A 27290-nucleotide genomic window follows, 5' to 3' on the forward strand; every position below is an offset into this window, starting at 1 on the left:
TAAATATATCAAATGTCTTATTTTTTGACATACACCCTAAACAAAAAACTAAAACTTCACAAAATTATTTAAATAAAAAAATTAAGATTTCTAAAAATAAAATAAAAATAGAGGACCACCCCAACCCTAGGCGGTCAGATCCCTAATGGACCACTCTTGCCCCAGACGGTCAGGTCTGAATACAGACCACCCCTGCCTCGAGCGGTTGAGGCATTTTTTTTTTTAAAAAAAAAACAAAGTCAGGGGTAGATTTATAAAAACCTTTTTTTTAGGGTATTAATAAAAATCACCGGGAATCCTTTCCCAATATATGGACGGGATATTTAGATTCTCTCTCTCTCTCTATCTATACATGCAATAACTACAACAGACAAGCACATGACAGCTACTGAAACCAACAACACTAGATTTAAATTTGGACCACTCAAGTTGTTGTTCAGCTGAGTATGACCCATTCATTAATGCAACCATTGTTGTTCTCATTCTTACTTCCTTCAAGTTCTCATCAATTACAACAAAAAGTTTTATAACTCCATAGCAAAATACATGAAAATTGCTGAAAACGAAATATTTTCAGAAAGAAACGACTAGTTTACAGAGGAAATGAAATTCTTGTTTACTCTCGACTCCCTAGGAGGCAGTTTCCTGCAAAAAAAAAAAAAAAAAAAGCAGTCGTTACTCATTAGAGAGACAAAGAGTGTGTGTATATCTATATAGTTTGTGAAGAAAGAAAGAGTAGGTACCTGGTTGTTGGAAGAAGACCAAAGGCTTTCCCCAATCTTGCAGCAAGCTGTGCAATGCCAAGTCTAGTTGTTGCATCCACAGTTGCTGTTGTTACCACTTGCTGAAGCAAATGCAGAAACTCTCTCTGAGCTCTGGGAGATACAAACAGTTGCCTTGAATCTTGTGCCGTACTCAAATCAACAACCTACAAACACATTACAATCTGTAAAATGGACTGCCACAGGCAGGAAAACAATCTGTAAAAGCACTGTAAAATTTACCTGTTGGATCCAAGGCATGCCAAATTCAAGGAACTTGCTATCCATAGGCTGCACTGACATAACCCTCAGAACCTCACTAGCTGTCTCACTCGACAACTTATGGAGTACAGGTCCTGTCACATCCATCAACTCAATCACACTTAAATCATCCCCACAACAAAGCACCGCTACATATGCAGATTCTACATCCCCTTCACTAAGAAACTCGTTAACCTGTTGTTCAAAGTTGGAGTCACCTTGTGGACTCACAGCAGTTGCACTCGACCTTTCTTTTTCAAAAAATTCACATTCAAGGAATTTTTCATCTTTTGCTGGTATGGTGTGTTTGGCTGCACCAAGAAACCCATTAAACTGTTTCCCAAGATCTCTCTTGCTTCTCTCCAGGTCACTTTGGGTATTCTTTACAATTGATTTTTCTCTGTTTACAGGTACATCTCCTGTACCAGAATAACCATTGAACCACTTTGGAAAATTGTTGGTGTTCATTCTCCCAGGGTCATTGTTAGATCGTGGGTTCTTGTAGTTGGTTTCTATTGAGGATCGAGGCGAGGAGTATGAAATCCTAGGGGACGAAGAAATGGAAATATTTCCATTTTTGGCAAGTCTTGGGCTAGGTTTTCCATTTCCAAAATTGGGCTCCTTTTGAGTCATCAAATTTACTATGTTATCAATCGCATCTTCCATGTTATAAATTTTCGAGTGCAGTGTGGTGAGGTTATCCATTGAACTGCCCATAAATTCCTGAAAAGTATAGTCAAAGTTACATAATATCAAATAAATAAAGTCATGATCTCCACCAATAAAATAGGTTACCAAAAATTCCTGGTTCAGATCTACCACTACCGAAAACCTATTTATGGATATCTAAAACACAAAAGATATACATACCTTCAAAAGATCAAACAAGTGGTTTTGTTTTGATTCAATCTCTTTAAGCTGTTTCTTAATAAAACCCAACTCATTCTTCGTATTCACACAACACCCATGGGGACCACAGGAACTCAGATCCGAACCTTTCTTCTCCCGAATCAGAGCATGGCTAGAATCAACTTCAATCTCCGCATCCCCTTCTTCGTTAAAAAACTTCTCAGAAAACCCATCTAAATTAAAATTTAAATTAGAATCACATTCCCCTCCTTCAATTTTAATATCCTTTGTCACGCAACTCCCACTTCCCATATCAGAATAGTTTTCTTCTTTTGCATTTGCCTTGACATCCTTTTGGACAATTGGTGAGGACATAATGGGCTTTTTCTTGGGAACTGATACTTCAATCTGCCACTCTATCGGTTTCGGCTTGGGGATGATGTTATCAGGTTTCCTCAAAGATAAAGGGGTTCTCTTCTTGGTCGAACTGGCAGCATTTTTGTTTCCTTTAGGATATGAAACCATATTACAATTTGTATTGGAGTTGGAAAGAGAAACAGGTTTTCTGAAGGATGTAGATCTTGATCCATTGTCGCTAGTACTTGTCACTTCAGCATAATCTCTGCAGAAGTTTTCTGTCAAAATAAAAAAAATTAAGTTCATTATTTCTATGGCTTGAATGAAGTATGGAATAATTACAAATGGGAGGTTCCAAGTCTTCCCTCAATTCTGCTAGCCCATCTTCTTTTAGGCTTACTAGAGTTAATTTAATGATTTATTCAGGTATCAAAAAATATTATTATAACAAGGCCATTTTCCTATGTTTTTTGGAAAATGGAGCCGTCTCTTCTTTCATTAAACCTTGTATAAAACAGCGTCACAAAAAATTAGAGAAGTCCCAATTTATTATGTCTCAAGAAGATTATTGCAACCCAAAAAAGAGTAAAAAATCTTCACCAAGAAGAGATGAAGCAATTCGGGGCTATGATCCTGCGGACCTGGAGGGAAACTAAAAAATTCCTTCCAAAAGACCAGAGACATATGACTATAAATGGATCAAACCTTTAATAGAAGACGCGGCTTCAGATAGCTCAAGAGAATTGTCTACTGAAAGAGACTTCCAACACTGAATCGCATAAGTTATAGCATCACGCACAGGTTTGACCTACAATAAAAATTGAAGTAGAATAATTAGAGAGAGAGAGCAAATTTTGGTCCATAGAGATGGCAACATCCTTTACATGTGTTGCCTAATACCTTTGAGTTATATGACAAAACTAATTAATGTGCAAGTCCAGTGCATAATGGTAAAACATAAACACAAAATCAAAATATGCAATGAACAGATCATTACATAAATACAGGTGCACATGGTATTGTGCCAATAAAGTACCTATTAAGCTATTACCCTGGTTAGTGGTACAATACTGACGAAGGTAAAGTTTTTGGATCGAGAACAGTTGGAATAAACTAGCTGGTGCGAAGGACAAAACTAACTTTGTCAAACCGGCATCCCTCAAGAGCACGGAGGCAGCTGCTTGTAAGAGACCCAAGCATGCAGCCGTCACAAGAAAGCGCAATGCTAGACAAAGCTGAGGACGCAGCCTTTCGTGTGGTCCAGTCACGGTACTTTAGGCAGTCTAAGATACCTGTCATGGCAGTTGAGAGAGAACTCTCTGTTGATGCACCTCCAGCCTGAACAACACAGACCAAAGTAATTCCATGTTATTTTGAGATGTAAAATTAAAGAAAACTGATGGAAATTAAAATTACATTGACCCAATAAGATTTAGCTGCCCTACAACTGGCAATTGAAGAAACAATTAGCCCTTTGCCTCACAAACAATTAAGCAACTAACCAAATTTTAATTCAACTCTCCCTCAATTAGGCTTGCATTTCCTGAGTTTATTATTTTTTATTTTTTAATCTCAGCTGAACAGTAAACTATAGTTGAAGGCAAGCTTTCCCAAATAACAAAATTAAGCAGATAAGCTCAATGAATAATATCTCAGTCATCAATCCTTAAATGTTTGATTGATTAAAAGAGAGAATATGACCTGAATAATACTTCTGATAAGCTCAATGACAGCTGGCTTTGCCATGAAATGCTGGTTTTTTAGTAATTTGATAACCCGGGACAGCATCTGTGGCAGGATCTCAGTCGGCAAATCAACACTCTCATCGATAACCCTGGCTAGACAAAGGGCCCCACCTCCTTGCGCATACCTGTTCTGTTCTCCCAGTGCCTCAAAAAGTGGCCTCGCCAAAATTACAAAAACACCCTGGACATTGCTGGAGAGAAGAGCACAGGTGTGGACACAGGCATCCCTGACAATAGAATCACTGTCCTTGAGTCTTTTAACTATGCTTGACATAATTTTGACCATGTGAGTGGCAAGAAGGGAAGAGTGGGAAACTGCCAAAACGGCAATGAGCCTGATACACTCTCTTCTGACAGAGCTCTTGGCTTCGGAGTCCATGTCTGCAATGCAGAAGAGAAATGGAGAGATCATGTCAGGAGACAGAGATTGAGCAATCCTCTCCAGTTCATCAGAGCCAAGTTGATAGGTGTCTCGATCAGAAAGCTTGTTTAGAGAGAGAAGGATCCGTTGTTTGAGCTCAAAAATGAACTTCCCCTTCTGGTTTTGGTTGAGTGACTGGGCCTTCATTTTGGTTTAGAGAAGGTTTTGTTTTGGTTTCTCGATCGATCCGTGCTCTGAAGAATTAAAAATAACCACAAAATGGTGGTGGAATGGAAAACTCTTCTTCTTCCGACATTTGTATCTGAAATGAAATTGACAACAAGTTGAGAGTTGAGATTGAGTGAGTATTAATTAGGATTAGGAAAGAAGAGGAGAGGAGAGGAGAGGAGAGGAGAGGAAAAAGAGAGATCGGAATTAAGCTAAGCTTTCAAATTTGAATTTCACGCTAGCTGCCAGAGTGAGAGAGACAGAGAGAGAGAACTAGAGAAGAGCTCTCTTTCGTCTCTATTCGAGTGACTTGATTATTCGCGGTGTGGGTTTCATTTCCTTAATTGAACGCCTGGGCCCCAGCAGTCAGTTACAACGGTTCTGTGCACTGTCCCTATCCTTTTTTTCTTTTCTACCATAGTCTTTCCTCCGTACTGAATGATACAGAGATACTGAAACCGAGGAATGGAAAGGAGAAAGATTTTGAATGGACCGGGAGCAGTAATTAATTAGTACATCACTACATTTATTATATTATATTATATTATATTATATTATATTATATTATATTATATTATATTATTATATTATTTAACCCTAAACGGAATTATTTGAGTTTATTTGTGAAAATGTTGGTGTTAAATAAAATTAGTAAATAGTTGAAACAATGAAGCAAACTAAGGTTGAATAAAAGTAAAAGAACATTATAATGTTATAATGAAAGAGGTGACCATGTGTGGATTGTGGAGTGAGTGTTGCTTTTAATGGTGCACCGTGTTCAAAGTGAGTATTTTTGCGGCTTTTAATGAAAGACCGGCGAGGCGATTCAAAAATGCAAAGAGAAGCATTTCCCAACTCCCAACTCCAAGTCAGTTCAAAATTTGAAGACTGCTTACTACTTACTTACTAGACGACAAAATCGTCGTGCAAATTAATTAATTAATTATTATTTATTAATTATAATTATTAAGAAAGGAGCGCATCCGCTGATCCGCACTCCCTGAGTTCCCCGAGATTCCAGTTCCTCTTCTCTGAGAGTCTGAGTCTCTGACTTGAGATTCGTGCAAAGTTAAAAGAACGGTCCGGATCCACTATTTCTCCTGATACCTACACTGCACTACACAGAGTCACAGTCTCACAGATAGAGACAAGCAGTGTTTTAAAATGCGGTTTTGTTCATGCATGCGAAAGCCCACTGCATACCGCATATGCGGTATGCGGACGCATATGCGGATTTTAAAATAAAAATTCACGTATATATATATTCATATTCATATATTTGAATTTATTTTCACATAATAACATAACCAACAATAATTTTTTGGCTTTTTTAATATAAATTTTAATTAAAATACAATCAAATTATCAAAACTGCATGGCCGCATATTTCAGTCTGCATGGCCGCATATTCAGACCGCATGACCGCATTTTTAATCCGCATGACTGCATATTCGGACCGCATATGCAGCCGCATGGTCAAAACCGCATGGAAAAACCGCATGGGCATTCTAAGCACGGTTGCCGACCGCATATGCATATGCAGCCGCATTTTAAAACACTGGAGATAAGAGATACCAAATATGTATGTATAACTTTCAGCAACCTTTTCTTAGTGGTGTTTATCAGCTTCAGCTGTGACTCTAGTCTCGTTTGAGAAGGCAAGTAATTTTACATCTTAAGGGCCGTTCGGCAGCCCAGTAGGGAATAGGAATGGGCGTGGGAATCATAAATTTTGAACTGAATTTTACTGTTCACCGTGAGAATAAAAACTTAGCTCTGACCAAATTTTTTTTCCCACGATGAACAGCAGGGAGTCGAACGAGCCCTAACTGTCCAATTGATCACCTAAGCCTAAGCCTAACTCTGTCTAAGCTAAGGTAACAAAATATGGGCTTAACGCGTTAATCAATGCCACAAACAATTAATTGCTATCAAAAAATAAACCAAAACATTTCTTATAATTAGTTTCCCGTTTGTTTCGTCCCATCAATCTAATTTTACTAATTCTTCATCCAATCCAATCTCTCACACTGCCATCTTTCGTAAATTGTAAAAATACTAAAAAAAAAAATTCCAAAAATAGTAAAAATTGGAATTCTACATGTTCATTATATAACCAATTTATTAAGCTTCTTAGATCGAAAAATAGAAATAAAAATCTTAATTGAAAACTTCAACTCAAGTTTTGAGGCTCTTTCCTTCATTTTTTTGGCAATTCTAAATTTTGAAAAATGGCAAAGCCATTACTCATGTATGCATCTTTTCTCAAGCTTTTCAAAAAGTGATCATTTGCTGAAATCGGGCACTCGAGCGCTGCTTTGTGGCCGTTTGAAGTTTTGTTGTCGTTTTTCGTCTTTCTCAGTGAAGATATCGTCTCTCTTAGCATAATTTAGCGTATTTTACTAATTTAATATAATTTCAAATAATTTAACGTATTTTAATATAATAATATTAATTACACATCTAAAAAATTAATCTAATAAAAATTTTCAAAAAAAAAAAGTAGAAGATTCTGACGTGCCATTTTTTGGCCGATCGTTATTTAAATTTCAACCAGTCAAAAAATAACCGGTTTGGACATTTAAAATTATCCAGGGGACTTGAGCAATTATGTTATTTTATATTTAATGTTGGACATTAATAGAAATGGGAAGCCAATCTGCTCCTTTTCTTGAGAAAAGGAGGACCCTCCTTTTGTAAAATACGTTATTTAATTATGTTATTTTATAAATCAGATGTAATTGAATCCGTTTGATCGATTTTAAACGGTTCGGATTGGAGAATAAGAGGTCCTCCTTTTCTCAAGAAAAAGAGCATATTTCATTCCATAGAAATGGCAGAAAAATGGAAGAGCTTTCAACATTCTCCTTTAAAAAACCATAGCATAAATCTATCTCTCTTCTCTCTCTTAATCCAAAGGGTCTTAGTTCCTTTGATTCTTTTTTCCCTCTCACCCTAGAAAAATAAAATAATTTCTTTTTGTTCCGAAAAAAATATATTTCAATACAATAATCCATTAAATTTTAATCAATTGTTGAATATCACAAAGTTATTGTCAGTAACTTCTATAATAATGCTGTAAATAGTGACATCTCCGAATTATTTTAGTGACATTTTCAAATCTTGTATGATAAAAACATAATATGTTTAAGAGCAATGTTTTGCACGATCCAGATATTATAATAATTTCAACTTGATTTACTTTTGATTTAATTCTTCACTATTCGAATTGAGGAGGGTTCAAATGCACCCAAATGCATTCTATCTTTCAAATCATTTTTCTTCATTTTTAAAATCTGAATAGTCAATCCGAACCGTTAGATGCAATATATATATTAAGATGTGCTTGGAGACCAAATTATATATTTTTTGAAATTTTTTTACTATTTATTAAGTCATTTTGAAAATCGCTGATCCAATGGTCCATAAAATGAAAAATCAGTGATTTTCAAAGTGGCTTAATAAATAGTAAAAAAATTCAAAAAAATGTAAAATTTGGTCTCCAAGCACATCTTAATATATAGATCGCATCTAACGGTTCGGATTGACTATTCGGACTTTGAAAACGAAGGAAAAAAATTTAAAAGATTTAAAAGATAGGATGCATTTGAACCCTCCTCATTCGAATTTCTGAAAATTTACTCCAACATTATTAATAATAAGCGTATGAATATTTTATCTGAATTTTTATTTATTTCTGTTTTGATTTAATATCTAACAGATTTTGGTGGGATACATGGATCGTTTAGGTGACCCACACTGCACACTACTGATACGATGCTTGAATTAAAATTAAAATTGAGTAGTAAAATTGAACAATATTAATTAATATTGAGGCAGTGAAGTTTGGAAAGAACCCAATAAGCGACAATAGTGATGCTAAATTACATTTGGAAATTGGAAGGGTCGAAAAAAGCAAATGAGATATTATTTATAGCTGTACGCCTGTACCTGTACAGAAAGAGAAAAGAGAAATTATGAGGAGGAAGAAGAGTCTATGGCTCTATGCTATGGCGGAGGGGGGTTTACTGGGCCTATTGGGCTCAAGTGGGCCACTAAAATAACTTGAATTGACGACAGTGAAGTGGACACGGCCCGTCCATTCCTGACCGGGTTTGAGTTTAAGGGGTCTCTCTATTATGGCGGGTTGCAAACACAACATGTTTCGAAATTCCTTGTCTCCAAAATCTGGCAGCTTCTTTGCCTGCTTGTCCCAAGGATTCCATAACACTGCATGCACAAATGCACAAATGCACAAATACAAATATAATATAAGATGACATGAAATAATAGAGATGAAATACAAATATAATTAATTAATACCGCAATCTGGTAGCCCCTCTTTGAAGACCACATAGGTTCTTCTCTTTGCATGATCGATTATTGCTATCTTGCCAGGGGTCTCCAAATATGCCTTGTCAACCTTCAACACATATATATATATATGCAGTAACTTAACATTCATATATTTTATTTATATATATATCATGCATGAATGCATGCATATATGCATTCATTTGGTTAATTAATTATATTGGTATATATATATATTAATCAGTAATCATGCACCTCCTTTTCAAAAATCAACGCATCGCCATATTCAGTGGCACGTGCATTATTGTTGAGATGGTCATAGTAATCCATTGCCTCAAGCCCTTCTAGTCTTACTTCCCTGCACCATGCATGCCAGATTGCCAGTTAGCTAGCTAGGCTAGGGTACGCGCGTGCATGTTTAGCTACTCGATCTCAAGACAAAAAAGCTAGAATATATACGTACGTACCCGACATCAGACACGTTAAAGTGGGCTTGAAGAGCAAAAGTAAACATCATGTCTCTCTTTTCCAGGTTCATGTTTCGTACACGCGGTATTAGTGTCAGGTTCCCATTTTGACCCAGTATTACTCTTAGCCGCAACTCCCACCTGTCAATTCAACACGTACACATGCATCAAACCGGCCTGCACCAGTAACAGTAACAGAGAATGCATGAGAGAAGAGAAGAGAATGAGAATGAGAATGTGAGAATTAGGTAGCGTATACATACGTATAAGGGTAGATTCGATTGGTGTTTTGAGAGGGCAACAAGAGCAGATCGACAAATGATTTGGTTTTAGGGGTTGGATATTTCTGAAGAATTTTGGGGGGATCTTCTTCTATTGTCCATGTCATGTGCTTAGCAAAACCATTTGTTTCCAGATGCCCATATGTACCAAACTGAGGAAAACATATAGGAATACCTCCACGAATGGCCTTTGGAGGTGTGAAACTCGCCTGGATCAGTATCAGTATTATCAGTATTATCAGTATTATCAGTATCAAACATGCATGACATGCATGCATAATTTTCCAAACAAACATTAATTAATTAGAGAATAAATAAATTAGGCCATGCATGCACCTTCTTACTCATGAATAGGCAGTCTTCCCCGTATTCATCTTTCCATGAGATTATTTGACCTCCATACAGTAAGATCTAAATACAATATATATATTATATATAAATTAATGTAAGAATTAATTTGAACAACAATCAAATCAAATCAAATCAAATTAAAAATATATATATGACCTCAACTGTGCATCCCTTAGCATTTGTAAGAAGGACCTTTTGGAGACCATTGGGGCCTGGACAAAGGAGCACCGGGTCTGTGTCGAACGCTGCCTTATGATCTGACGAACAACTACCCGCTAATTCCCCTAATTCCCCTTCCTTCCCCTTCCCCTTGAAAGGCCACATGCTCAAAACAATCAATCAATCAATCAATCTACCCTTCAAACGTCAGATGTTAAATTTGGCAAATAATAAAAACAAATTTGTTATTTTTAGTCTCTGGCCTCCAGACTCCAGTACTGCTGCTGCATGCATACATGCATATATATCTAATTCAAACAACCCTTTCAATTAATTAATTCTGACAAAATTAAATATGTATTCAACAAGTCATACATATATATATATATATATATATATATGTAATGGTGGTTTTACTTATATTTATATTTTGTTGGTCTATTAAACATTTTAACATACATATTAATTTGTTGGTCGATCTACGGCTACCTACAAATCGAATAAAAGTTTGGAAATATTAATTTTCTTAATTATAAAAAAAAATATATATATATAATATTACAACGTACAGATTACATAAATTAAAACTATTTGATATTGATCTTTTAACAAAGAAATAAGATCAGAAGAGAAGAAGTTTCAATTATTGGATTGCCTTAATTAATTTTGATCTCAACTCATATATCTTATCTTTGTAATGTAACAATTAATATAATCCATTCACATCAATTTTAATGATATTATACATACTACGAGCAGTTGAGTAAAAAAAAAAACTATATTAATTGTAGTTAACTAGATTTTATAAAATTACAAAAATATTGCATGAAATTGTTCAATGTATTAATAGGATTGCAATCCAAAAATACTTACTATATATCAAATTTATTTAAAACGAAATATAGTTTGTTCCGGATCGGAGAAGAAGAAATATTTAAGTTTTTAGCATAATTAATGAACTAAGGCGTCGATTTTGGTGATAATATATAATATATAGTTCTAATTGGTCTTCATTTCTTAATATTTTTTATAAAAAAATCTCAAAAAATTTCCATTAAGAAGGTCAACGAACTGCATGCCCGTTTGAGCCATGCATTATGTGCAAATTAACTGGGGGTCGTTTTGTTTCATGGCAATGCCAATATGGATATATATTATATATATCATATATGTGTTCAAAGAAATCGAAAATCGGATTAATTAAAAAAGATTAGAAAATTTGAAAATAAAAAAAATATATATAATTTTTTTTTAAAAGATAAACTATGAGTTTTTCAAATTAAAGTAGTCATGGTGCATGGAACTTCTCCTGTGGCCCCATATTTACTGGTCAGCGAGACAGCTAGTCTCGGCCTTCTCAGCTCGAGTCAACTCGATTAATTTCGAGTCACATCAGTTGTCCAAATAGACTGGTTGAGGTTGACCCACCCGAAAAAAAAAATGTAGAGGTAGGCCTATATATAAGAAGGTGAAACCAATGTTATCAGAATCGGACCGGACATCAACTCGGAAAAGTTTCGGGTCAACGGTTTACTGGTCGGACCGGTGGGTCAACCGATTCAATTGCTGGTTTATTTAAACATTCACATAGATATGAGATATGAGAATTGTTATACAACGTATATTCAAATAATATAATACAAGGCTAAATTATAATATATATTTGAAAAACCGGTCTATTAAACCGGATATTATCGGTTCAACAGCATAATCGGTCTTTAAAATGAACCAAACCGGAAAGGCATCCGGGTCCGGTTTTTTTTGGTTAAACCGTCGGTCCGGTCCGGTTCTGATAACACTGGGTGAAACTAGTTGAGGACGACCACCCGGTCAAGATCGAGTCGTGTGAACTGTGAAGCACATATGGAAGAAATCCAGAGACTCAAAATAGAAATTTAGGTTAGTTCTGCACGTTCATTTTTCTTTTGTTATGCATGTGAATATATATAGATTGTAATTTGAACTATAAATTTCATATACAGGAAGAAAAGGAAAAAGAGAGAATTATATATATATATACATATATATATATATGACAGCTGAATAAAAAGATTGAGGTTTTACTTGTCATATACATATATACGACAAGCGAGAAAAGAGAAAAGGAGGGAGATTCACTAGGGAATTAGGGATGTTTTACTGTGATTTTTGTGGAGGGACAGTGTCGGGAGAAATGGATCAGGATAGTTTTACTGTGACAAGGGATGAAAATTGTGTTCATCTCTCTAAAAAATTTATATAATTTTTTTTTATTTTTTTATTTTTCAATTTTCTGATTTTCAATTTTAAATTCTGATTTGGAGGCTTCAATCAGTAGGTGGATTCTGTTAATGTAGTGTCATATATATATATTTTTCACACTTTTATATGCTTCAACTTTTATGGCAATGCTTACTCTTATTAGATTTATGAAAGCTTAATAAAAAAAGAAAGATAAGATATATATAACTTCAAATAAAGTAAAAGTGTGCATGTTGCAACCCCAACACATTTCATATATATTACACATCTCATCGTTGTTACATCATTTTAGAGAACTAGCCAGCTAGCTACCTCTGCTCTCTTAATTAACTTAATTGGTGATAAAAAGGTTGCTTGATTTCTCTCAAATCTCAATCAATAATTGATTAATATAATCTAGCTAGCTACCTCCTTGATTAAGAGTAACAGGCCTTGCTCAAGTTCAATTCATGCATGCTGCTCCAAATACTCTCTACTATTCATTTCTGTTAATCTGAGACACACACAGTCAGAGAACTTACAAATATTTTATTATCATAAATATATTGTATATATATATTCCAATAATTAAAATATAATATAAAAGCAACCTCCACCTCCACCTCCACCTCCATAACATTAATTTATTGGTACAAGCCCCTCTTTATTGGTACAACCCTTACTAAGCCCCTCTTTTACCCCAACCCAAGCATGAATCGAAAATAGTCTCGGTTAGCTTAACTTTCTTAAGTTAACTCAAATTAATTTCAATTATATTATTATGTAATTAGAAAATTAAAGAAAGAAAGTGAGATTAAATGATGCATGCATATCCTTAATTAGTTACCTACTAATGGTGCGGTCTTTGGCGAAACCCAATTCATTATCAACACATAAATCAAGATCATCTCTTTTCTCATACTCATCAATCTTCTCTGCATCACAAATTGTAACAATTTTCTCAAATAGTTCAAGGGGAGAGGCTTCAGCTGTGCAAACTAGCCTGCCTCTCTTCTCATACATCACCTAAAAATTTAAAATTAAAATTAAAATTAAAATTAACAATCAACTCAACTAATTTTATTTTCATGATAATTAATTAAATTCATGCAGGGAATTAATTAAGCATGCAGAGACTTGAACCACGCACATACATCGACTAATGTAATGAAGCGATATGCAGCGGTACGGTTATGGGCTGCAAACTTTGGTACTCCTTCCAATACAAGTGTATGGAAATTTCCTGCATCATTCAAAAGGATAACACAAAAGTTTTCATAATATTTATTTATTTATTTATTTATTTATTAGGGATCTGATTATTAATCCTAATCCAGAAATTAAGGTCGTATTTACTAAGATCGATATATATTGTCAACTGCATAAAAAAAAAGGGTTATCAGTCCAAACAACTGAATTGTCTTTCGCCAAAGCAATTCAGATTGCTGCTAATTATTTAAATTAACCATCTGAATCGTGTAATTAGAAGATAAATGCAAAAGATCTTTAGATTAACAGTACTAACGAAATAATCCAAAGTAATCGGCTGCACCCAAAGGCCTATCACAGAGGTCTTCAAAGGAGAAAAATGCACATCCATTGGATCCAAGTGGAACCTAAAATGAAAGCCTTTATCAACAGTTGTCGATTATTTTTTGTATGAAACATTTTCATGAAATATGAGATTTCTTTCTGACCTTCAACTTGCGTCCCATAACAACTTCAACAATTTGGGGTTGCGGTGTATCATTTCCTACCAGTTGCAAAAATTTTTGCTTCAAATAATCATTGTACTTGTGTCCAATGAAATAGAAACCTTGCTCAGCCTACATGTACCAAGGCAGAAAAAAATAACTGTGTATTGTATGGGTTTTAATTATCAGATTGAAATTAATTTACTAGAAGAAATAATATAATAAAAGGTTATGTATCACAATACTTACTGATCCAATTTTCCTGTAGTCTGTAGATGAACCGATAGCATGAACTAAGCACCTTTCCTGAAATTTGCATTTACATAAACAGATTTGCATAAGCCTAATTATATTAGGACAGGACATGCATGGGCTTCTATATATATATAACAATTGTGCAGCCATATGCATTTAGACGGATTCCATAGTCACTTTTTAATAACAGCTAGGTGGAACTAATTATATAAGCTAGAATAAAGTGTACCTAATATATATCTTCTTAATTTGTCCAAGTGAACCCTATATATGCAAGGCCTAAAAAATTTGCAAATTGAATAATTGGCCTGATTTATCTAGTATTGGCTACATTTTGTATGTACAGGCATGCGTGCAGATGCAGATGTTAACGACCTCGATCTTTGAATTGAAACTTGTCAAATCTACCCAATAAAAAGCGATAATGAAAACACCCAAAAATGTTAAATAGTACCTTGACTGTTTCAATGAAAGGTAAAAATAGATCTCTTTGTAACCCACCCTCGTAAAGCTGATCCGGTGCTCTGTTTGAAGTGCAGACAAGCACCTAAAGAAAATAAACAAGTTTTCAGTTTCCCCTTGGAAAATGACAAATTTCATGTGAGTAGGGTTGGTTGTACAAGAGAAAGAACAGTGAGGGAAGAAACTGTCAATAAATCTTATAAGGTACCATTTCTCTTTTATGAACAATGAATTGTTGAAGTTCATTTTGATAAATAATAAAAATAAAAAAATAGATATTATCATAGAGGAATAAGGATAAGTACCACCCCTTTGTTGAACAGATGTCGAAATAGCCGGTTTAATATCAAAGCATCAGCGACATCAATAACCTACTCCCAGCCGTATTATAAACAATTCAGCATTATTCACATCTTGTAATTATATATATATATATATATATATATATATATATATATATATATCAAATAAATAAGGATTTTTAGTTTCAAGTACCATAAACTCGTCAAGACATAACAAAATGGATTCATCTGATATTTCCTCTGCAACAACTTCCAGGGGATCTGATACACCTTTGTGCATCTATTATTTTTCGTGTTTTAGAAAGAAAAACAACAAGTAATTAAATTATTTCTGAGAAGATGAATTATGTATAAAATACAATGGAAACAGATTTACTTGAAGGCGGCTATGCACATTTAACATCAAATCATGAAAGTGAATCCTTTTCTTCCTCCAACTCGAAGGCCTGAAAAAATTATGAATATTATATTATATTAGAGGAACAAAAGGCTACTTGAAGATAAGAATTTAGTTGAATATTATTCAGTGCATAAATTTCATTTGTTTGTAATAAAGGTTTTTGTTGTCATTTTCAGATGCTGCATCTTTTCTTCTTCAGTGTCAAAAAAAAATATATTTTTTTTAATAACCAGCTCAACCAGTTGTACATTAATTACTATCATGACATGGAACTATAATTTTTGAAATAAATTTAGAATTAAAAATTTAAAAACTCACAATTTGTCATAGAATAAGTCCATGAGCATAGTCTTTCCTGTACCTACACCTCCATACAAATACAGCCCTTTAACCTTGAAACAAGATCGTTTGGCTATCAGTGTTGACCAAAACCACATGCCTCTGCCATAATGCCTAATACCAATACAATAAATACCTGGTATCTTTATCAGAATTATCAGAATTATCAGTGGTTATATATATATATATTTTTTTTTACCTGGTATCTTTATCAGAATCTTTATATTTATCTAGCTGGCAGCTATCTTCATTCTCCAATAGATCCTCATACACACTTTGTAACATTTTGATTGTGTCAAGCTGACCTTACAAATTCCAAATAATTCACAAAAAAATATTAAAATAAAAAAGCTGGTATAATATAACTAGTAATTCTGTTTGTTTAACTTATTTTATTTTCTTTTAAAGTAAAAAAGCTGACGTTGCAGTTCATTGAATTCATAACAGTTTCAAAGACCACAGAGAAAATCAAAATAAGAAAAGCTACTATATTAATATACGATTATTCTTTTAAAATTAAACCAGTTAATTAGTTTTTAAATCTACACCTGGAAAGTATCACCGGCAAGTAGCTCTCCTGATACAATTCTCCTCTCATATTCAGCCATGGGGCCTGCTTTTCCATTACCCAATGTGGCTAGCAAGAAAAATAAAGATAATTATTTAAGATAGAGAAGCTTTATACTGGTATAGAAGTGACAGAAACGAAATTAAAATAAATAAAAATGAATTAGATGCAGAGCAATTTACCTCCTATGGGATCACTTATTGCTGCAACAGTTGACAAGGAGCTCCATCTCTTACATATGACAGTTTTGAAATCAGGATTGCGGTTCAGGTTAAAAGAAGAAACCGCCGCATTATTATAATTTTGCAAATTATGATACGACCTCCCTGTTGATCCCTCTTGAACTCCTCCATATCCATATCCATATAGTAGTGTAGATAAATACCTTACATGCCTAATTAGAGATTTATTAATTACCACCTTCATCTTTCAGAATTCACACACAATCAAATCAAATTGCTTCTTGTCTTCTTGACCTGAAAAAGAATAAGGAAGTAAAATTAAGATTAACTTGGTTTACTAACAAAATTCATCATAAAATTTGGTCACTACTCACTAATATTGTAATTTGTAAAGTATAAACTAAAATGAAAGTGCTAGCAAGTAAAATTGGACCAGCACAATACAAGTACAGACGTACAGTACATACTGATAAAGCATATATACTGGTACAAGTGCCGAGAGGTACAGGTAACTGTTAAGTAATTAATAGACCAAATTTCATTTTTTTTTTTTTTTTTTGATAACAAATAAAATAACGCAAAAAAGCCTTCATGAAAATATAATGAATTATCTAAAATTCACAAAATTATTTAATATATATATAGTGACAAGAAAAATAGAAATATATATAATGAGATCTTTAAAGCTATATATTAAGCTGAAATGAAGGACGGAATTGTGGAAGATGAATGCAATAATCCCAAAACAAACCATAAACCAATTAATTTGACTAACTAAACATGGATGAGAGCAGAATGAAATTAAGGTGGAAATTTTCGCACAAGATGAATTTAATTATATTATATACCAAAAATTGATTTAAAGCATAAAATTAAGACCAACCAATTGAAAGATCGATCTCAATTAATTAAGTTCTTCTTTAATTGGTTTCCGCAAGATCTAGTTACAGAAAGTGAGGTGTGGTTTTTTTTGCAAAAATTAGAAAAGAATTAGAGATAAGAATGAAGAATTATGATCGATATGATACGATCGAAGAACCTTTTGTTTGTTTTAATCTGGAAAATGAGATTATATATATAATATATATAGGAAATGAAATGAAATGAACATACCTTGGCTTAAATAACAATGAATGAATGAATGAATGAATATATAGATATAGAGCTAGAGCTAGAGCTAGGCATGCAGTTCGTGGGAAGGAAGAGGGATCATTTAATTAAGCCTTAACTATATATTCCGGTCGGTACGGTTTTGTTTTGTTTTCATGCGGTTTAAGAAAACAAACCAATTAATTAAAGAATGGAATTAATAGAGGCGGTGACCGGTGAGGTGGTGAGGTGGATTGATAATGATAACTGTTTCCGAGGCGTGCCCACGTGGCATTTGCTGGCGCTATCCAACAATTCTATTCTTTAATATATATATATATGCAAAACTGAAAATAAAATAATTCACATTTTTCTTTTCTATATTTACTTAATTAGTACACAAAGTAATCCAGCGTTTGTTTGTTTTTAACCATTTTTACTTACTGCATCTTTTTTTTTTTATGTTTTCTCTTTTTAGAATATGCCTTTTTTTTATACTTACTTTCCACCAGAGCCCGGCATCTAATTAACAAGTATTAACTTTATAAAAAAAATTAATTTATATAGAATTAATACTTAAAAATAGCTTGTGCTTGAAAATAATATGGCGCATTAATTTATTATATGTGTACAAATCAGAAGGTTGACGATTATTAACAGCTAGCCCTCTAATTTAATTTAATTTAATTTTTATATATATATATATTTAGTTTGGTCTCCAGCAACTAGCAAGTGCAAGGACGTCATGAATTATTATGTTATAAAACCGTTGGATTAGCGATTTTCAAAGTGGCTTAATAAATAGTAAAAAAATTCAGAAAATTATAAAATTTGGTCTCCAAGCAGATATTAATATGGAGAATAAGATGAATGATTCGGGTCGACCGTTTGAATTTTGAAAACTTGAATATTGAGCCGTAGCACGGGAGGCCACTATGCTATCCATAGCACCCCAGCCTAACTCATATATATATATATATTTCCATTTGCTTAAAAAGTTGAAAATGATTGGCCTGGCCGCTTGGGTATAAACTAATATTATACGCAACTAGAGATTCTTTAAACAAGTGCAGTGCATTGGATCATATATATATATATATCATGATTCATGTATCAGTACGTATGTATGTACATATATGTTTGTTTATACGCAAGGGCAACTAATTAATTATTGCGGGTCCATTTTCAGCCCACATTAATTAATTAAATCAGTAAGAAGGATCGATCAAGATTTGACGGAATTAATTAATTATGTTTCCATTTTGACTAATTAATTTACTAAAAATTTTAAAAATTTGCTGTCATGGTACTTTTGAAAATTTTAAAAATTAATATTGTTATGGATTTAATTACAACGCACAGACAATATATAAAATTAAAACAATACGATGTCATACGACTCGTGTGCTGTGTGAAATAAAAACTGCTCTATCAATATCGATCTTTATCTAAACTCTAAAGTAAAAGTTTCTGACGCATGTTTGATATGGATCATGGATGGATCGATTTATAAATTCAATCTCTTCACTTCAAAATTAAGTCCTTAAATTTGAAGTCTTTGGTCCTAATTCATTTATTGTTGGTACGTACATAAAACGACAAATAAGGTAACGAGGAAATTCTCCTTCTCCGTGTTTTTTTTTTGTGAAATGGAGAGAACAAAATATGAAGTTGGTATATTTGTTTTTTGTTTCAAACAAGATGCTTTCGATGATTTTTGAATTCTAAATATAATCATAATTCATGCCGATGATTTTTGAATCATAAATATAACCATAATTCATGAAAAATATCAACAACAAAATTTAGAACAAGATTGTGAAATCTAAGAGGAAACGGTTTTGAATTTTGAAAAAAAAAATTACCGTGTAAAGGACATATATTGAACAATCATAGATAATTTCAACGATCTTTGAATAATAAATGAAATCGTAGTCCATTAAAAAAATAAGCAAACGCACACAATAAATAGTAAATGCATTTGAAAGTTATGGTCGTTTAGAGAGCATGTTGTTAAAGTTATGGTCATTTAGAGAGCATGAGTGTGTCATTGATGTTTTAGTAATGAAACATCGATGTACTTCTGCTGTCATTAAGCCGGGCATAGAGCAAGAGTGTTATTGGTGTTTTTGCATCGGAAGCATCGTTTTTTTTTAAAAAAAAAAACTTTAAACAACCATAACTTTGGCTAGGAAAGTCGTATTTGCGCGTATGATCCCAATTCGGAAAGGGGAGAACGAGACGGTCGGGACATTACCCAAGGATCACCCTCGGGCACTCGACGGAATCAAAATTGCAAAAAAAAAGTTGTTTAGTGTCTCAAAAATTCAGTTTAAATTTTATATCGGCGGTAGACATACAGCGACCGGTATTAGTTTTTTAAAAAGTCTAATAGATTATTTAAAAATTATTCATATAATTATTTTAAAATACATTTACTATTTATATTTATTGTGTGCGTGCATATTCATTAATTTCATTTGTTTTTGGGTATTAATAAAAAATTAGGCTTCATATTCGAAAATGAAGATTTTGGGCCAACCAGGCTAGAAAGCCTGTTGGTTGAGATCCGAATCCGGCCCGTTGAAGAAGACTCAGTCCTCCCTCCCTTGTGAGTTGTGACTCGCGAGTCGTGAGACCACCTCTCCTTCCTTTTCCTTTTCTGATTCATTCCATGTTTGTCGATCTGATTAAATTGGCAGAGAGAGAGAGAGATGTTTGGATCAAAAGATGAGGTGGAGATGCAAAGGCGCAACGCCAGGTTACTTCCAATTTTATTTACTACATTTATGATTTATATTTGGGAAAGATTTCCTTTAATTGGCAACCAAATTTGCAAAACTGGATGGATCTATCTATTCAAACAATTGATAAATCATCTATTCAAACAAGTGCGCATGGACATGAATTGCAGTGTTTTCATCAAATCAAATCAAATCAAATCAAATCAGTGGTACCAGTGCAATAAATAAATAAATAAATGAATATATAATCGTTGATGATTTGAAGCCTAACAAAGAGTGACACACACAGGATCTTTCCTGATGAAAAAATCCCAAGGGCAGAACGGGTTGGTGTGACAGTGACACACAAGACCACGAAGGCTTTTGCGGATCCCAACAACAACAACCGCTGGCAAAATTTAGTTTTAGACCCCAGCAGCAACATAGTTCTCACATGGAACCGTGTCTTTCTCGTCTCTTGCCTCTTTGCACTCTTTATTGACCCTTTTTTCTACTTCATCCCTCTTGTTTCTACTTCATCACTCTCATGTGTGGGAAAGGATAACAGGTTGAGTATTACTATCACTGTTATGAGGTCACTCGCTGATTTCTTTTACATGTTCAACATTGCTGTCAAGTTCAACACTGCTTATGTTCGCCCTAATTCAAGGGTACTTGGTGAGGGAGACCTTGTTACCAACCCAAACCAGATCAGGAGGCATTACATCAGGTCGCCAGACTTTGTCAGAGACATACTGGCAGCTGTGCCTGTTCCTCAAATACTACTCTGGGGTATCATGCCAGCAATAAGTGCATCAGACTACAATGTCAAGAACACCACATTTGGCATCGTATTGGTGTTTCAATATGCATTTAGGATGTACCTCATAGTCCCTCTAAGCAACAAAATCATCAAGTCCGCTGGTGTTGTAGCAAATACTGCATGGGGAGGCGCTGCATACAATCTCCTTCTCTATATGCTAGCCAGCCATGTACAAAAAAAAACAAAAAACTACTCACTCATTTTTTTCTCTTCTCCTTGGACTTATTATTAATATTGTTTTGGTTGCAGATCACTGGTGCCATATATTATCTGCTCACAGTGGAGAGGCAAATCACTTGTTGGAACCAAATTTGCTCATCAGAAACAGCATGTGATGTTAGATTTCTAGATTGTGACTATGCTGATGCAAATTCACCTACTTTTTCAAAGTGGGCCAGCTCAACTGGTGTGTTCAATAATTGCAATGCTGCTAATGAAACAATAGGTTTTAAGTTTGGGATTTTCAAGAATACTTTAGCAATTGGGGCAGCTTCAACAACATTCTATGAAAAATATTTCTATTGCCTGTATTGGGGCCTACAACAACTGAGGTACTTGCACGTGACAATTTATTCAGCCATATATGTACTATAGTACCATAAGTTTATATAGTGATTTCTTATTGAACTAGTTAAGTTTCCAAATATTTAGGAGTACATGTCCCAAGATGCTCGTAATTCTAAAGAAAAGCTTACTATGATGCACGGCTTTTAATTCTATAATTATTTATATGGTTTATAACTAATTACCATTAAGAATTTAAATTCTGCATGCTAGTAGCTCTGTATGAACTATATGTAAAAAAATTCTATGCTGTCTGCTAATAATTCTTGGTTCCTAAACTTTGTAGACAAAATTTATGTCTAAAAAATTATTATGAAATTTCAGTTCAAGCGGGAATCCTCTTACGACTAGTACATTCATTGCTGAAAACACATTTGCTATTGCAATTGGAGCTGTCAGTCTCATCTTGTTTGCACAATTGATTGGTAATATGCAGGTAATAAATTGGTACTGTTTACTTTTTTTGTGTTTTGAGTTTTCAGAAAATGCAGAATCAATAAATTAGCGTGTTTGATTTGACATAATATGTTTGTAGACATACCTGCAATCAATAAACAAGAGACAGGAGGACTGGAGGCTGCGTCAGAGGGACACAGAGGAGTGGATGGACCACCACCAGCTTCCCCCAGAGCTTAAAAAACGCGTCAGGCGTTTTGTGCAGGTGAAATGGTTTGCCACCAGAGGGGTAGAAGAGGAATCAATTTTACACGCCCTGCCTTCTGACATTCGTCGTGATGTGCAACGTCACCTGTGTCTGGACCTTGTGAGACGTGTTCCCTTCTTTTCACAAATGGATGAGCAGCTGGTAGTGGCAATATGCGAGCGTCTGGTATCATGTCTATGCCCTGAAGGTACGTACGTGGCAAGAGAAGGAGATCCTGTCAATGAAATGCTCTTCATTATACGTGGCACCTTGGAAAGCAACATCACTAACGGTGGCCGCTCCAATTTTTTCAATTCTATTCGCCTTAATACTGGCGATTTCTGTGGGGAAGAACTACTCACTTGGGCCCTCATGCCAAAGACCCATGATTATTTCCCAACTTCTACTCGCACCGTGAAAGCACTTACTGAGGTTGAGGCATTTGCACTACCGGCTGAAGACCTCAAATTTGTGGCGAACCAGTTCAGACGTTTACACAGCAGAAAGCTACAACACACTTTTCGTTTCTACTCTCATACATGGCGCCTTTGGGCTGCTGGCTTTATTCAGGCTGCCTGGCGCCAGTACAAAAGGCGAAAAATGTCTGAGAGCCTCACCCATTGGGAGGAGACTTACGCATGGTGGCCTGAAGAAGAAAAAGAGGAAGACAAAGAGAGAGAGAGAGAAAGAAGAGTCCTCTAGTGGCACCCATGATGACGGTGCCACACAAATACATAAGCTGGCCCCATCAACTTCTAGAAGGTTTTTGGCGGATGATGCGGCCACCTTGGCCAGGTTACAAAAACCTGATGAGCCTGATTTTTCCGCTGACCATTTTGACTAGAAACTGGTTGCTGGTAATGTATTTGTTTTTGTAAAAGGAGCATATAATGTATGTATTTGATTGTACATTTGTAGGAGTTCCATTTGGGATTGTTTGTTCATCTTTATTTAGTTAGTGAAAGATTTGCTAAATATAGTTTTCTAAAGTTAGAAATTCAAATGTACTTGGAGCTGTCACTTGACACCTTTTTTTTTTATTGAAAATAAATTTAAATGGCATTGATTCCGTAAAATGTGCATGGCTGAATGTTTTTTAGGATAGGAACCTTTTTCTATTATTGAATAACTATGCATTTGTAATATGTAATTACGATTTTATATTCCTTTAATTCAATACATCAACATAAATATGGGTTAGTTGTGCCGCTCTTGCTCACTAGTTGTGGGTTGTTGTCATAGAAGACAGTATTTGCTTGAATTCTTTAACTTTGTGGGTTTTGCTGTCGTCAAAACACAATATATATTTGCTAGAAGAATTAAATCATGTTATAAAATTCTAAGAAATCATGTACAAAAATGCCTGCTATTAAATCAAAAACTATATAGCAGAATTGACAAAACAACAAGTATCAGAAGTGACCACAACACGACTGCTACCCAATTGGAATATCATCAGAATATTTGAATCAAAAACTATATAGAAGAAATATCATCAGAAGTGCTAGCTAGCTAAAAGGACTAATTGGAACTAGCACAACTGCTACTACAAGTAGCATAGGCAGTACTAGTGCTCGAAGGAGAAACATCTGACTGATGCAAAGCAACCTTTCCAAATTCCTCACGAGAATACTTGTTGATCACTGCTTTCAGCTTGCCATGTGACGCTCCAAGACGAGCAGTCACCAAGATTTGAGCACATTCACTGTAGCAAAAATACAAAACTTTTTCAGTCTGAAGATATGGTGATAAGTACGAGAGCTGAGGGAGAAATAATTAATTAAGAGAGAGAAGTGGTGGTAAGTACGAGAGCTGAGGGGCGGCATAGTGGGTATGGTGAACAAGGGTAGGAGTCCAGATAGGGGATTTGTGAAGGATGGTACGCGCCACGTAGACACAAGAAGCTGCCACCATAGAAGGGCTGAACTTAATTAAAGACTGCTCTAACAGACCCAGCTCAGCAATAAAATACACCATGTTCTCCATCTGTTTATTTTATAATTACTATTACTATAAAAAACGGATCTATCTTCAATGAAAAACATTTAATTAAGTAACAAACAAACAAACAAACCTCTTTATCAGCTCGCGCTGCCTTGATGAAACGAACCAGAAACATGTAAAGAGTTGGCACCGTCAGGTACCAGTCTAGCTTGTTCAGTACCTGCTTCTCTTTCTCCAGTATATCATCTCTCTCATATGCATAATTTGATATCTCGATCAAGTCACCCACCTTGTTCAGTACATGTAAATGATTACTGACATATCTAGAGAGAGAAAGGATATATATATATCAATCAATATGTTAAAACCTACCTGTGGGGCCCAGATCTCCTCATATTTTGAGGCAATAAGCATGGCACAGATTCCAATCAGTTGGATCTGTGTCTTTGGTACTAACAGCTTCTCCAGAGAAAGGTACCGGTCAAATATGTACACTGTCAAGTAAAGGGTTTCCGGTCTCAGTTTGAACCTGTTGTGCACTTCAACAATCCAATCCAGTACAATTGCTCTCCTCCTAGGGTTTGTATCAGTTTGATGAATCATATAATCATGGGGCCTGTATGTGTCCTGTACCACAAATAAAATCTTAAAAAGTCATTTAATGTCCTCTTTAGCATAGGAAAGTAAAGATGCATATGAACTACAAACCTCAACTTGGTTGTAGTATTTGTAGATGTCTTCAATGTATTCAACCACCGCAAGTTGGTTGTTGGTATCAGCTGCATCGATATCCTCTATTTCTGCCTCCTTTCTTGCTTTCTCGTTTATCCCACATGCAAACTTTTCAAACACACACATATATATTAATTAGTAATGAAGTCATAGTACTAACTCATAATAATAATGAAAAAGTACTCACCTTGCTCCGTGCACTGAGTACGGATGTGAGCGTATGCACCTCCCTTCTTCTAGAATACTCAGGCTTCCTTATTGGCTTAACGGGTACGGGTACAGTCACCTTCCCCACACTTGGATCCGACCGACTGTTCTGCATTACCTTTTTTCCTCCATGCTTATTGGATGGTAGAGGTAGAGGTGGTGCTTTAGCCACACTTGGATCCGACCGACTGTTCTGCATTACCTTTTTTCCTTGTTGCTTATGGGATGGTAGAGGTGGAGGTGGTGCTTTAGCCACATTGCTCTTCCTTGCAATGGGTCTCTGTTCAACACGCTTCTGTACTGCCTGATTATTAATCTGCAAACGCACGCAAAATTTAATTTCAATCAGCAACTTAATCTCAACTGGTGTCCACTTTTACTGACAACTGATGAGCTATCAGTTCTTTACCAGAATACATCAACCTTTGGTACTTTTATATTTGATTACTGAATTTTAATTTTAATTGTGAAGGAAGGGGACCTGTTTTTGCTTGAGTGTTGGTTTGGTGACACACGTGGCCTTCCGTGTGGCAGGTTCCACATTTACCAGTTTTCTGACTTCTTTTGCCAGCTCAGTGCCTGATTTCTGTAAAATACAGGTGAAAAGATTAGGCAGAATAGATTTTACAAATTAAACAGACACATGTCCAGCACCATACCGTACTGGATTGGTGCATGTCAGAACATATATAATTAATTCAAATCATGGCCGGTATTGGTACTGTACTAATAAAGACCAAAGTTTTTTTAGTTACGCATAGAGATACAGGGGTGCATGCATTACCTTACTACCAGACACAGTGGTGGCTGTCTGTGCATTTGCAAGAAGCTTAGCACCAAAACTCCTAAAAAATTAATTTTTGATAAAATTAAAGAAATCTGAATAATAAAAAACATTCACATGCTCAGCACTGGTACAATAATTATATCAATAAACACATACCTTGTTATTGGACGGTTTATGGGTTTCCTGTTCAAGAGAAAGAAAACAGTTGTCGCATAACTCCAATAAAGTAAAAAATAAAAAATAAAAAAAAATACAATTAAGGGACTATTTGCAAGATTACCCATCAAGAGTTTGGCGTGCAGGATTTAAGTTACTAATGTTGTCAAGTGCGGGACGAGCTTTTCTATCTCCATATTTACCAGTTGCTTGTTGCTTTGGCACTTGCGCCGGTACCTGTACAGCCCCACCTGACAAATTAAATTAGATATTTGTTAAAATCCTGAAATCCCTTAATTAAATTAAATTTAAAGCAATATTATTTTTGGTGTCGTACAGCTATTAAGATTAAAGAATTACAGTTTGAACATTTATTTTCTTTATCTTTATATATGAAAGATGATCTGTTTGAATATACAAAAGAAATGTACACAAGAATCAGAAAAGTAATACAAATCCTAAACCTAATAGCTTAAATAATATTTCTACACTAGTCCTCTACTTTTACAAAAATACAGATCCAATACAGCTTTTTTATAACCTTTTTCAGGGATTGAAAACCTAATTGTTAGATATAAGAAATCAAGAATATAAAAGTAAGTAATAATCAGGGATTGAGAACAAACTTGACTCGAACTAATTTGTATATAAAACCCTCCCTCTAATTTCATAAAATCAGAGATTGTAACGCATTCTACTTATCAAAGTTTAAAAATGAAAGACAAGAATTTGAAGAATTTAACGCATGCAGATGCAGTAGAAGAATTTGAAGAGAAGAAAAAGAAAGTGGTGAGAGAATTTCTGGTTGAAAGAAATTTGAAGAATTGGTACCCCTCTCTCTCGGGTTCTGAGAAACGACGACATTTTGATTTTTTGAAGCCATTTGTTCTTCACTTTCAATAAAATAACGACGAGCTACACAATTTGAAGAAACTCTCCCCTTCCCCTTCCCCCTTTCTTTCTTTTCGTATTTCTCTCTTGGGTTCTTGCCTTCTTGGAAGAGAAGAAAATTAATGAAAAATGGGGTTTTTGAAATACAAGTAGACTCGACTCGACGGACGACGGG

At 34.7% G+C, this 27290-nt stretch overlaps 4 protein-coding genes and 1 pseudogene across 9 annotated transcripts; 1 reads left to right on the forward strand and 4 right to left on the reverse strand.

Annotated features, from left to right (window-relative positions):
* Positions 1–457: 457 nt before the first annotated feature.
* LOC144567555 (ARM repeat superfamily protein) lies at positions 458–4657 on the reverse strand. The gene is made up of 7 exons (XM_078317723.1): positions 3930–4657; positions 3369–3566; positions 2934–3036; positions 1893–2506; positions 1005–1745; positions 744–928; positions 458–645 (listed from the first exon to the last, which is right to left on the reverse strand). The coding sequence occupies exons 1-7, from the start codon at positions 4539–4541 to the stop codon at positions 588–590; spliced, it is 2511 nt and encodes an 836-aa protein (XP_078173849.1). The 5' UTR covers positions 4542–4657; the 3' UTR covers positions 458–587.
* A 3908-nt stretch (positions 4658–8565) lies between these two features.
* LOC144550654 (putative glucose-6-phosphate 1-epimerase) lies at positions 8566–9972 on the reverse strand. The gene is made up of 6 exons (XM_078298638.1): positions 9961–9972; positions 9607–9833; positions 9344–9484; positions 9132–9234; positions 8886–8985; positions 8566–8792 (listed from the first exon to the last, which is right to left on the reverse strand). The coding sequence occupies exons 1-6, from the start codon at positions 9970–9972 to the stop codon at positions 8566–8568; spliced, it is 810 nt and encodes a 269-aa protein (XP_078154764.1).
* Positions 9973–12646: 2674 nt separating this feature from the next.
* Positions 12647–16851, reverse strand: LOC144567602 (uncharacterized). Of its 4 annotated transcripts, XM_078317790.1 has the most exons (15): positions 16557–16840; positions 16355–16443; positions 16006–16106; positions 15786–15920; positions 15444–15513; positions 15261–15347; positions 15071–15136; positions 14758–14850; positions 14298–14354; positions 14052–14180; positions 13880–13970; positions 13509–13597; positions 13334–13380; positions 13202–13224; positions 12732–12868 (listed from the first exon to the last, which is right to left on the reverse strand). In XM_078317790.1, the coding sequence occupies exons 1-15, from the start codon at positions 16798–16800 to the stop codon at positions 12864–12866; spliced, it is 1326 nt and encodes a 441-aa protein (XP_078173916.1). In that variant the 5' UTR covers positions 16801–16840; the 3' UTR covers positions 12732–12863. The 4 variants fall into 4 exon arrangements, with proteins under 4 accessions (XP_078173903.1, XP_078173908.1, XP_078173924.1 ...); XM_078317777.1 differs by having other exon boundaries at positions 12647–12868; positions 13202–13380; positions 16557–16851; XM_078317782.1 differs by having other exon boundaries at positions 12647–12868; positions 13202–13380; positions 15786–15908.
* A 3398-nt stretch (positions 16852–20249) lies between these two features.
* LOC144567647 (cyclic nucleotide-gated ion channel 17-like) lies at positions 20250–23341 on the forward strand (annotated as a pseudogene). The gene is made up of 5 exons (XR_013515475.1): positions 20250–20406; positions 20679–21360; positions 21441–21742; positions 22080–22191; positions 22291–23341. The product of XR_013515475.1 is annotated as a cyclic nucleotide-gated ion channel 17-like (transcript).
* Positions 23342–23762: 421 nt separating this feature from the next.
* On the reverse strand, positions 23763–27215 carry LOC144567654 (cyclin-B1-5-like). Of its 2 annotated transcripts, XM_078317825.1 has the most exons (11): positions 27056–27215; positions 26349–26475; positions 26225–26251; positions 26066–26126; positions 25763–25867; positions 25262–25597; positions 25051–25182; positions 24715–24969; positions 24473–24631; positions 24206–24384; positions 23763–24103 (listed from the first exon to the last, which is right to left on the reverse strand). In XM_078317825.1, the coding sequence occupies exons 1-11, from the start codon at positions 27105–27107 to the stop codon at positions 23920–23922; spliced, it is 1617 nt and encodes a 538-aa protein (XP_078173951.1). In that variant the 5' UTR covers positions 27108–27215; the 3' UTR covers positions 23763–23919. The 2 variants fall into 2 exon arrangements, with proteins under 2 accessions (XP_078173951.1, XP_078173954.1); XM_078317828.1 differs by lacking the exon at positions 26225–26251.
* Between the last annotated feature and the right edge of the window lie 75 nt (positions 27216–27290).

Source organism: Carex rostrata, chromosome 2 (assembly GCF_964058835.1).
Source record: "Carex rostrata chromosome 2, lpCarRost1.2, whole genome shotgun sequence".
Taxonomy (NCBI): domain Eukaryota; kingdom Viridiplantae; phylum Streptophyta; class Magnoliopsida; order Poales; family Cyperaceae; genus Carex; species Carex rostrata.

Excerpts from the sequence above, each read along its gene's own strand:
- LOC144567555 (XM_078317723.1), bottom strand. The coding sequence starts at position 4,541 with ATGAAGGCCCAGTCACTCAACCAAAACCAGAAGGGGAAGTTCATTTTT. Across the intron at positions 3,037-3,368 it reads AGGGATGCCGGTTTGACAAA|GTCAAACCTGTGCGTGATGC; the intron begins GTTAGTTTTGTC and ends TTTTTATTGTAG. Across the intron at positions 646-743 it reads GGTCTTCTTCCAACAACCAG|GAAACTGCCTCCTAGGGAGT; the intron begins GTACCTACTCTT and ends TTTTTTTTGCAG.
- LOC144550654 (XM_078298638.1), bottom strand. Across the intron at positions 9,485-9,606 it reads AATCGAATCTACCCTTATAC|GTGGGAGTTGCGGCTAAGAG; the intron begins GTATGTATACGC and ends TTGAATTGACAG. Across the intron at positions 8,986-9,131 it reads CGTTGATTTTTGAAAAGGAG|GTTGACAAGGCATATTTGGA; the intron begins GTGCATGATTAC and ends TATGTGTTGAAG.
- LOC144567654 (XM_078317825.1), bottom strand. The coding sequence starts at position 27,107 with ATGGCTTCAAAAAATCAAAATGTCGTCGTTTCTCAGAACCCGAGAGAG. Across the intron at positions 26,476-27,055 it reads TCAGAACCCGAGAGAGAGGG|GTGGGGCTGTACAGGTACCG; the intron begins GTACCAATTCTT and ends TTAATTTGTCAG. Across the intron at positions 24,970-25,050 it reads AATACTACAACCAAGTTGAG|GACACATACAGGCCCCATGA; the intron begins GTTTGTAGTTCA and ends TTTGTGGTACAG.
- LOC144567602 (XM_078317777.1), bottom strand. The coding sequence starts at position 16,800 with ATGAAGGTGGTAATTAATAAATCTCTAATTAGGCATGTAAGGTATTTA. Across the intron at positions 14,851-15,070 it reads ATCTGTTCAACAAAGGGGTG|GTGCTTGTCTGCACTTCAAA; the intron begins GTACTTATCCTT and ends TATTTTCTTTAG. Across the intron at positions 14,181-14,297 it reads ACTACAGGAAAATTGGATCA|GCTGAGCAAGGTTTCTATTT; the intron begins GTAAGTATTGTG and ends TGGTACATGTAG.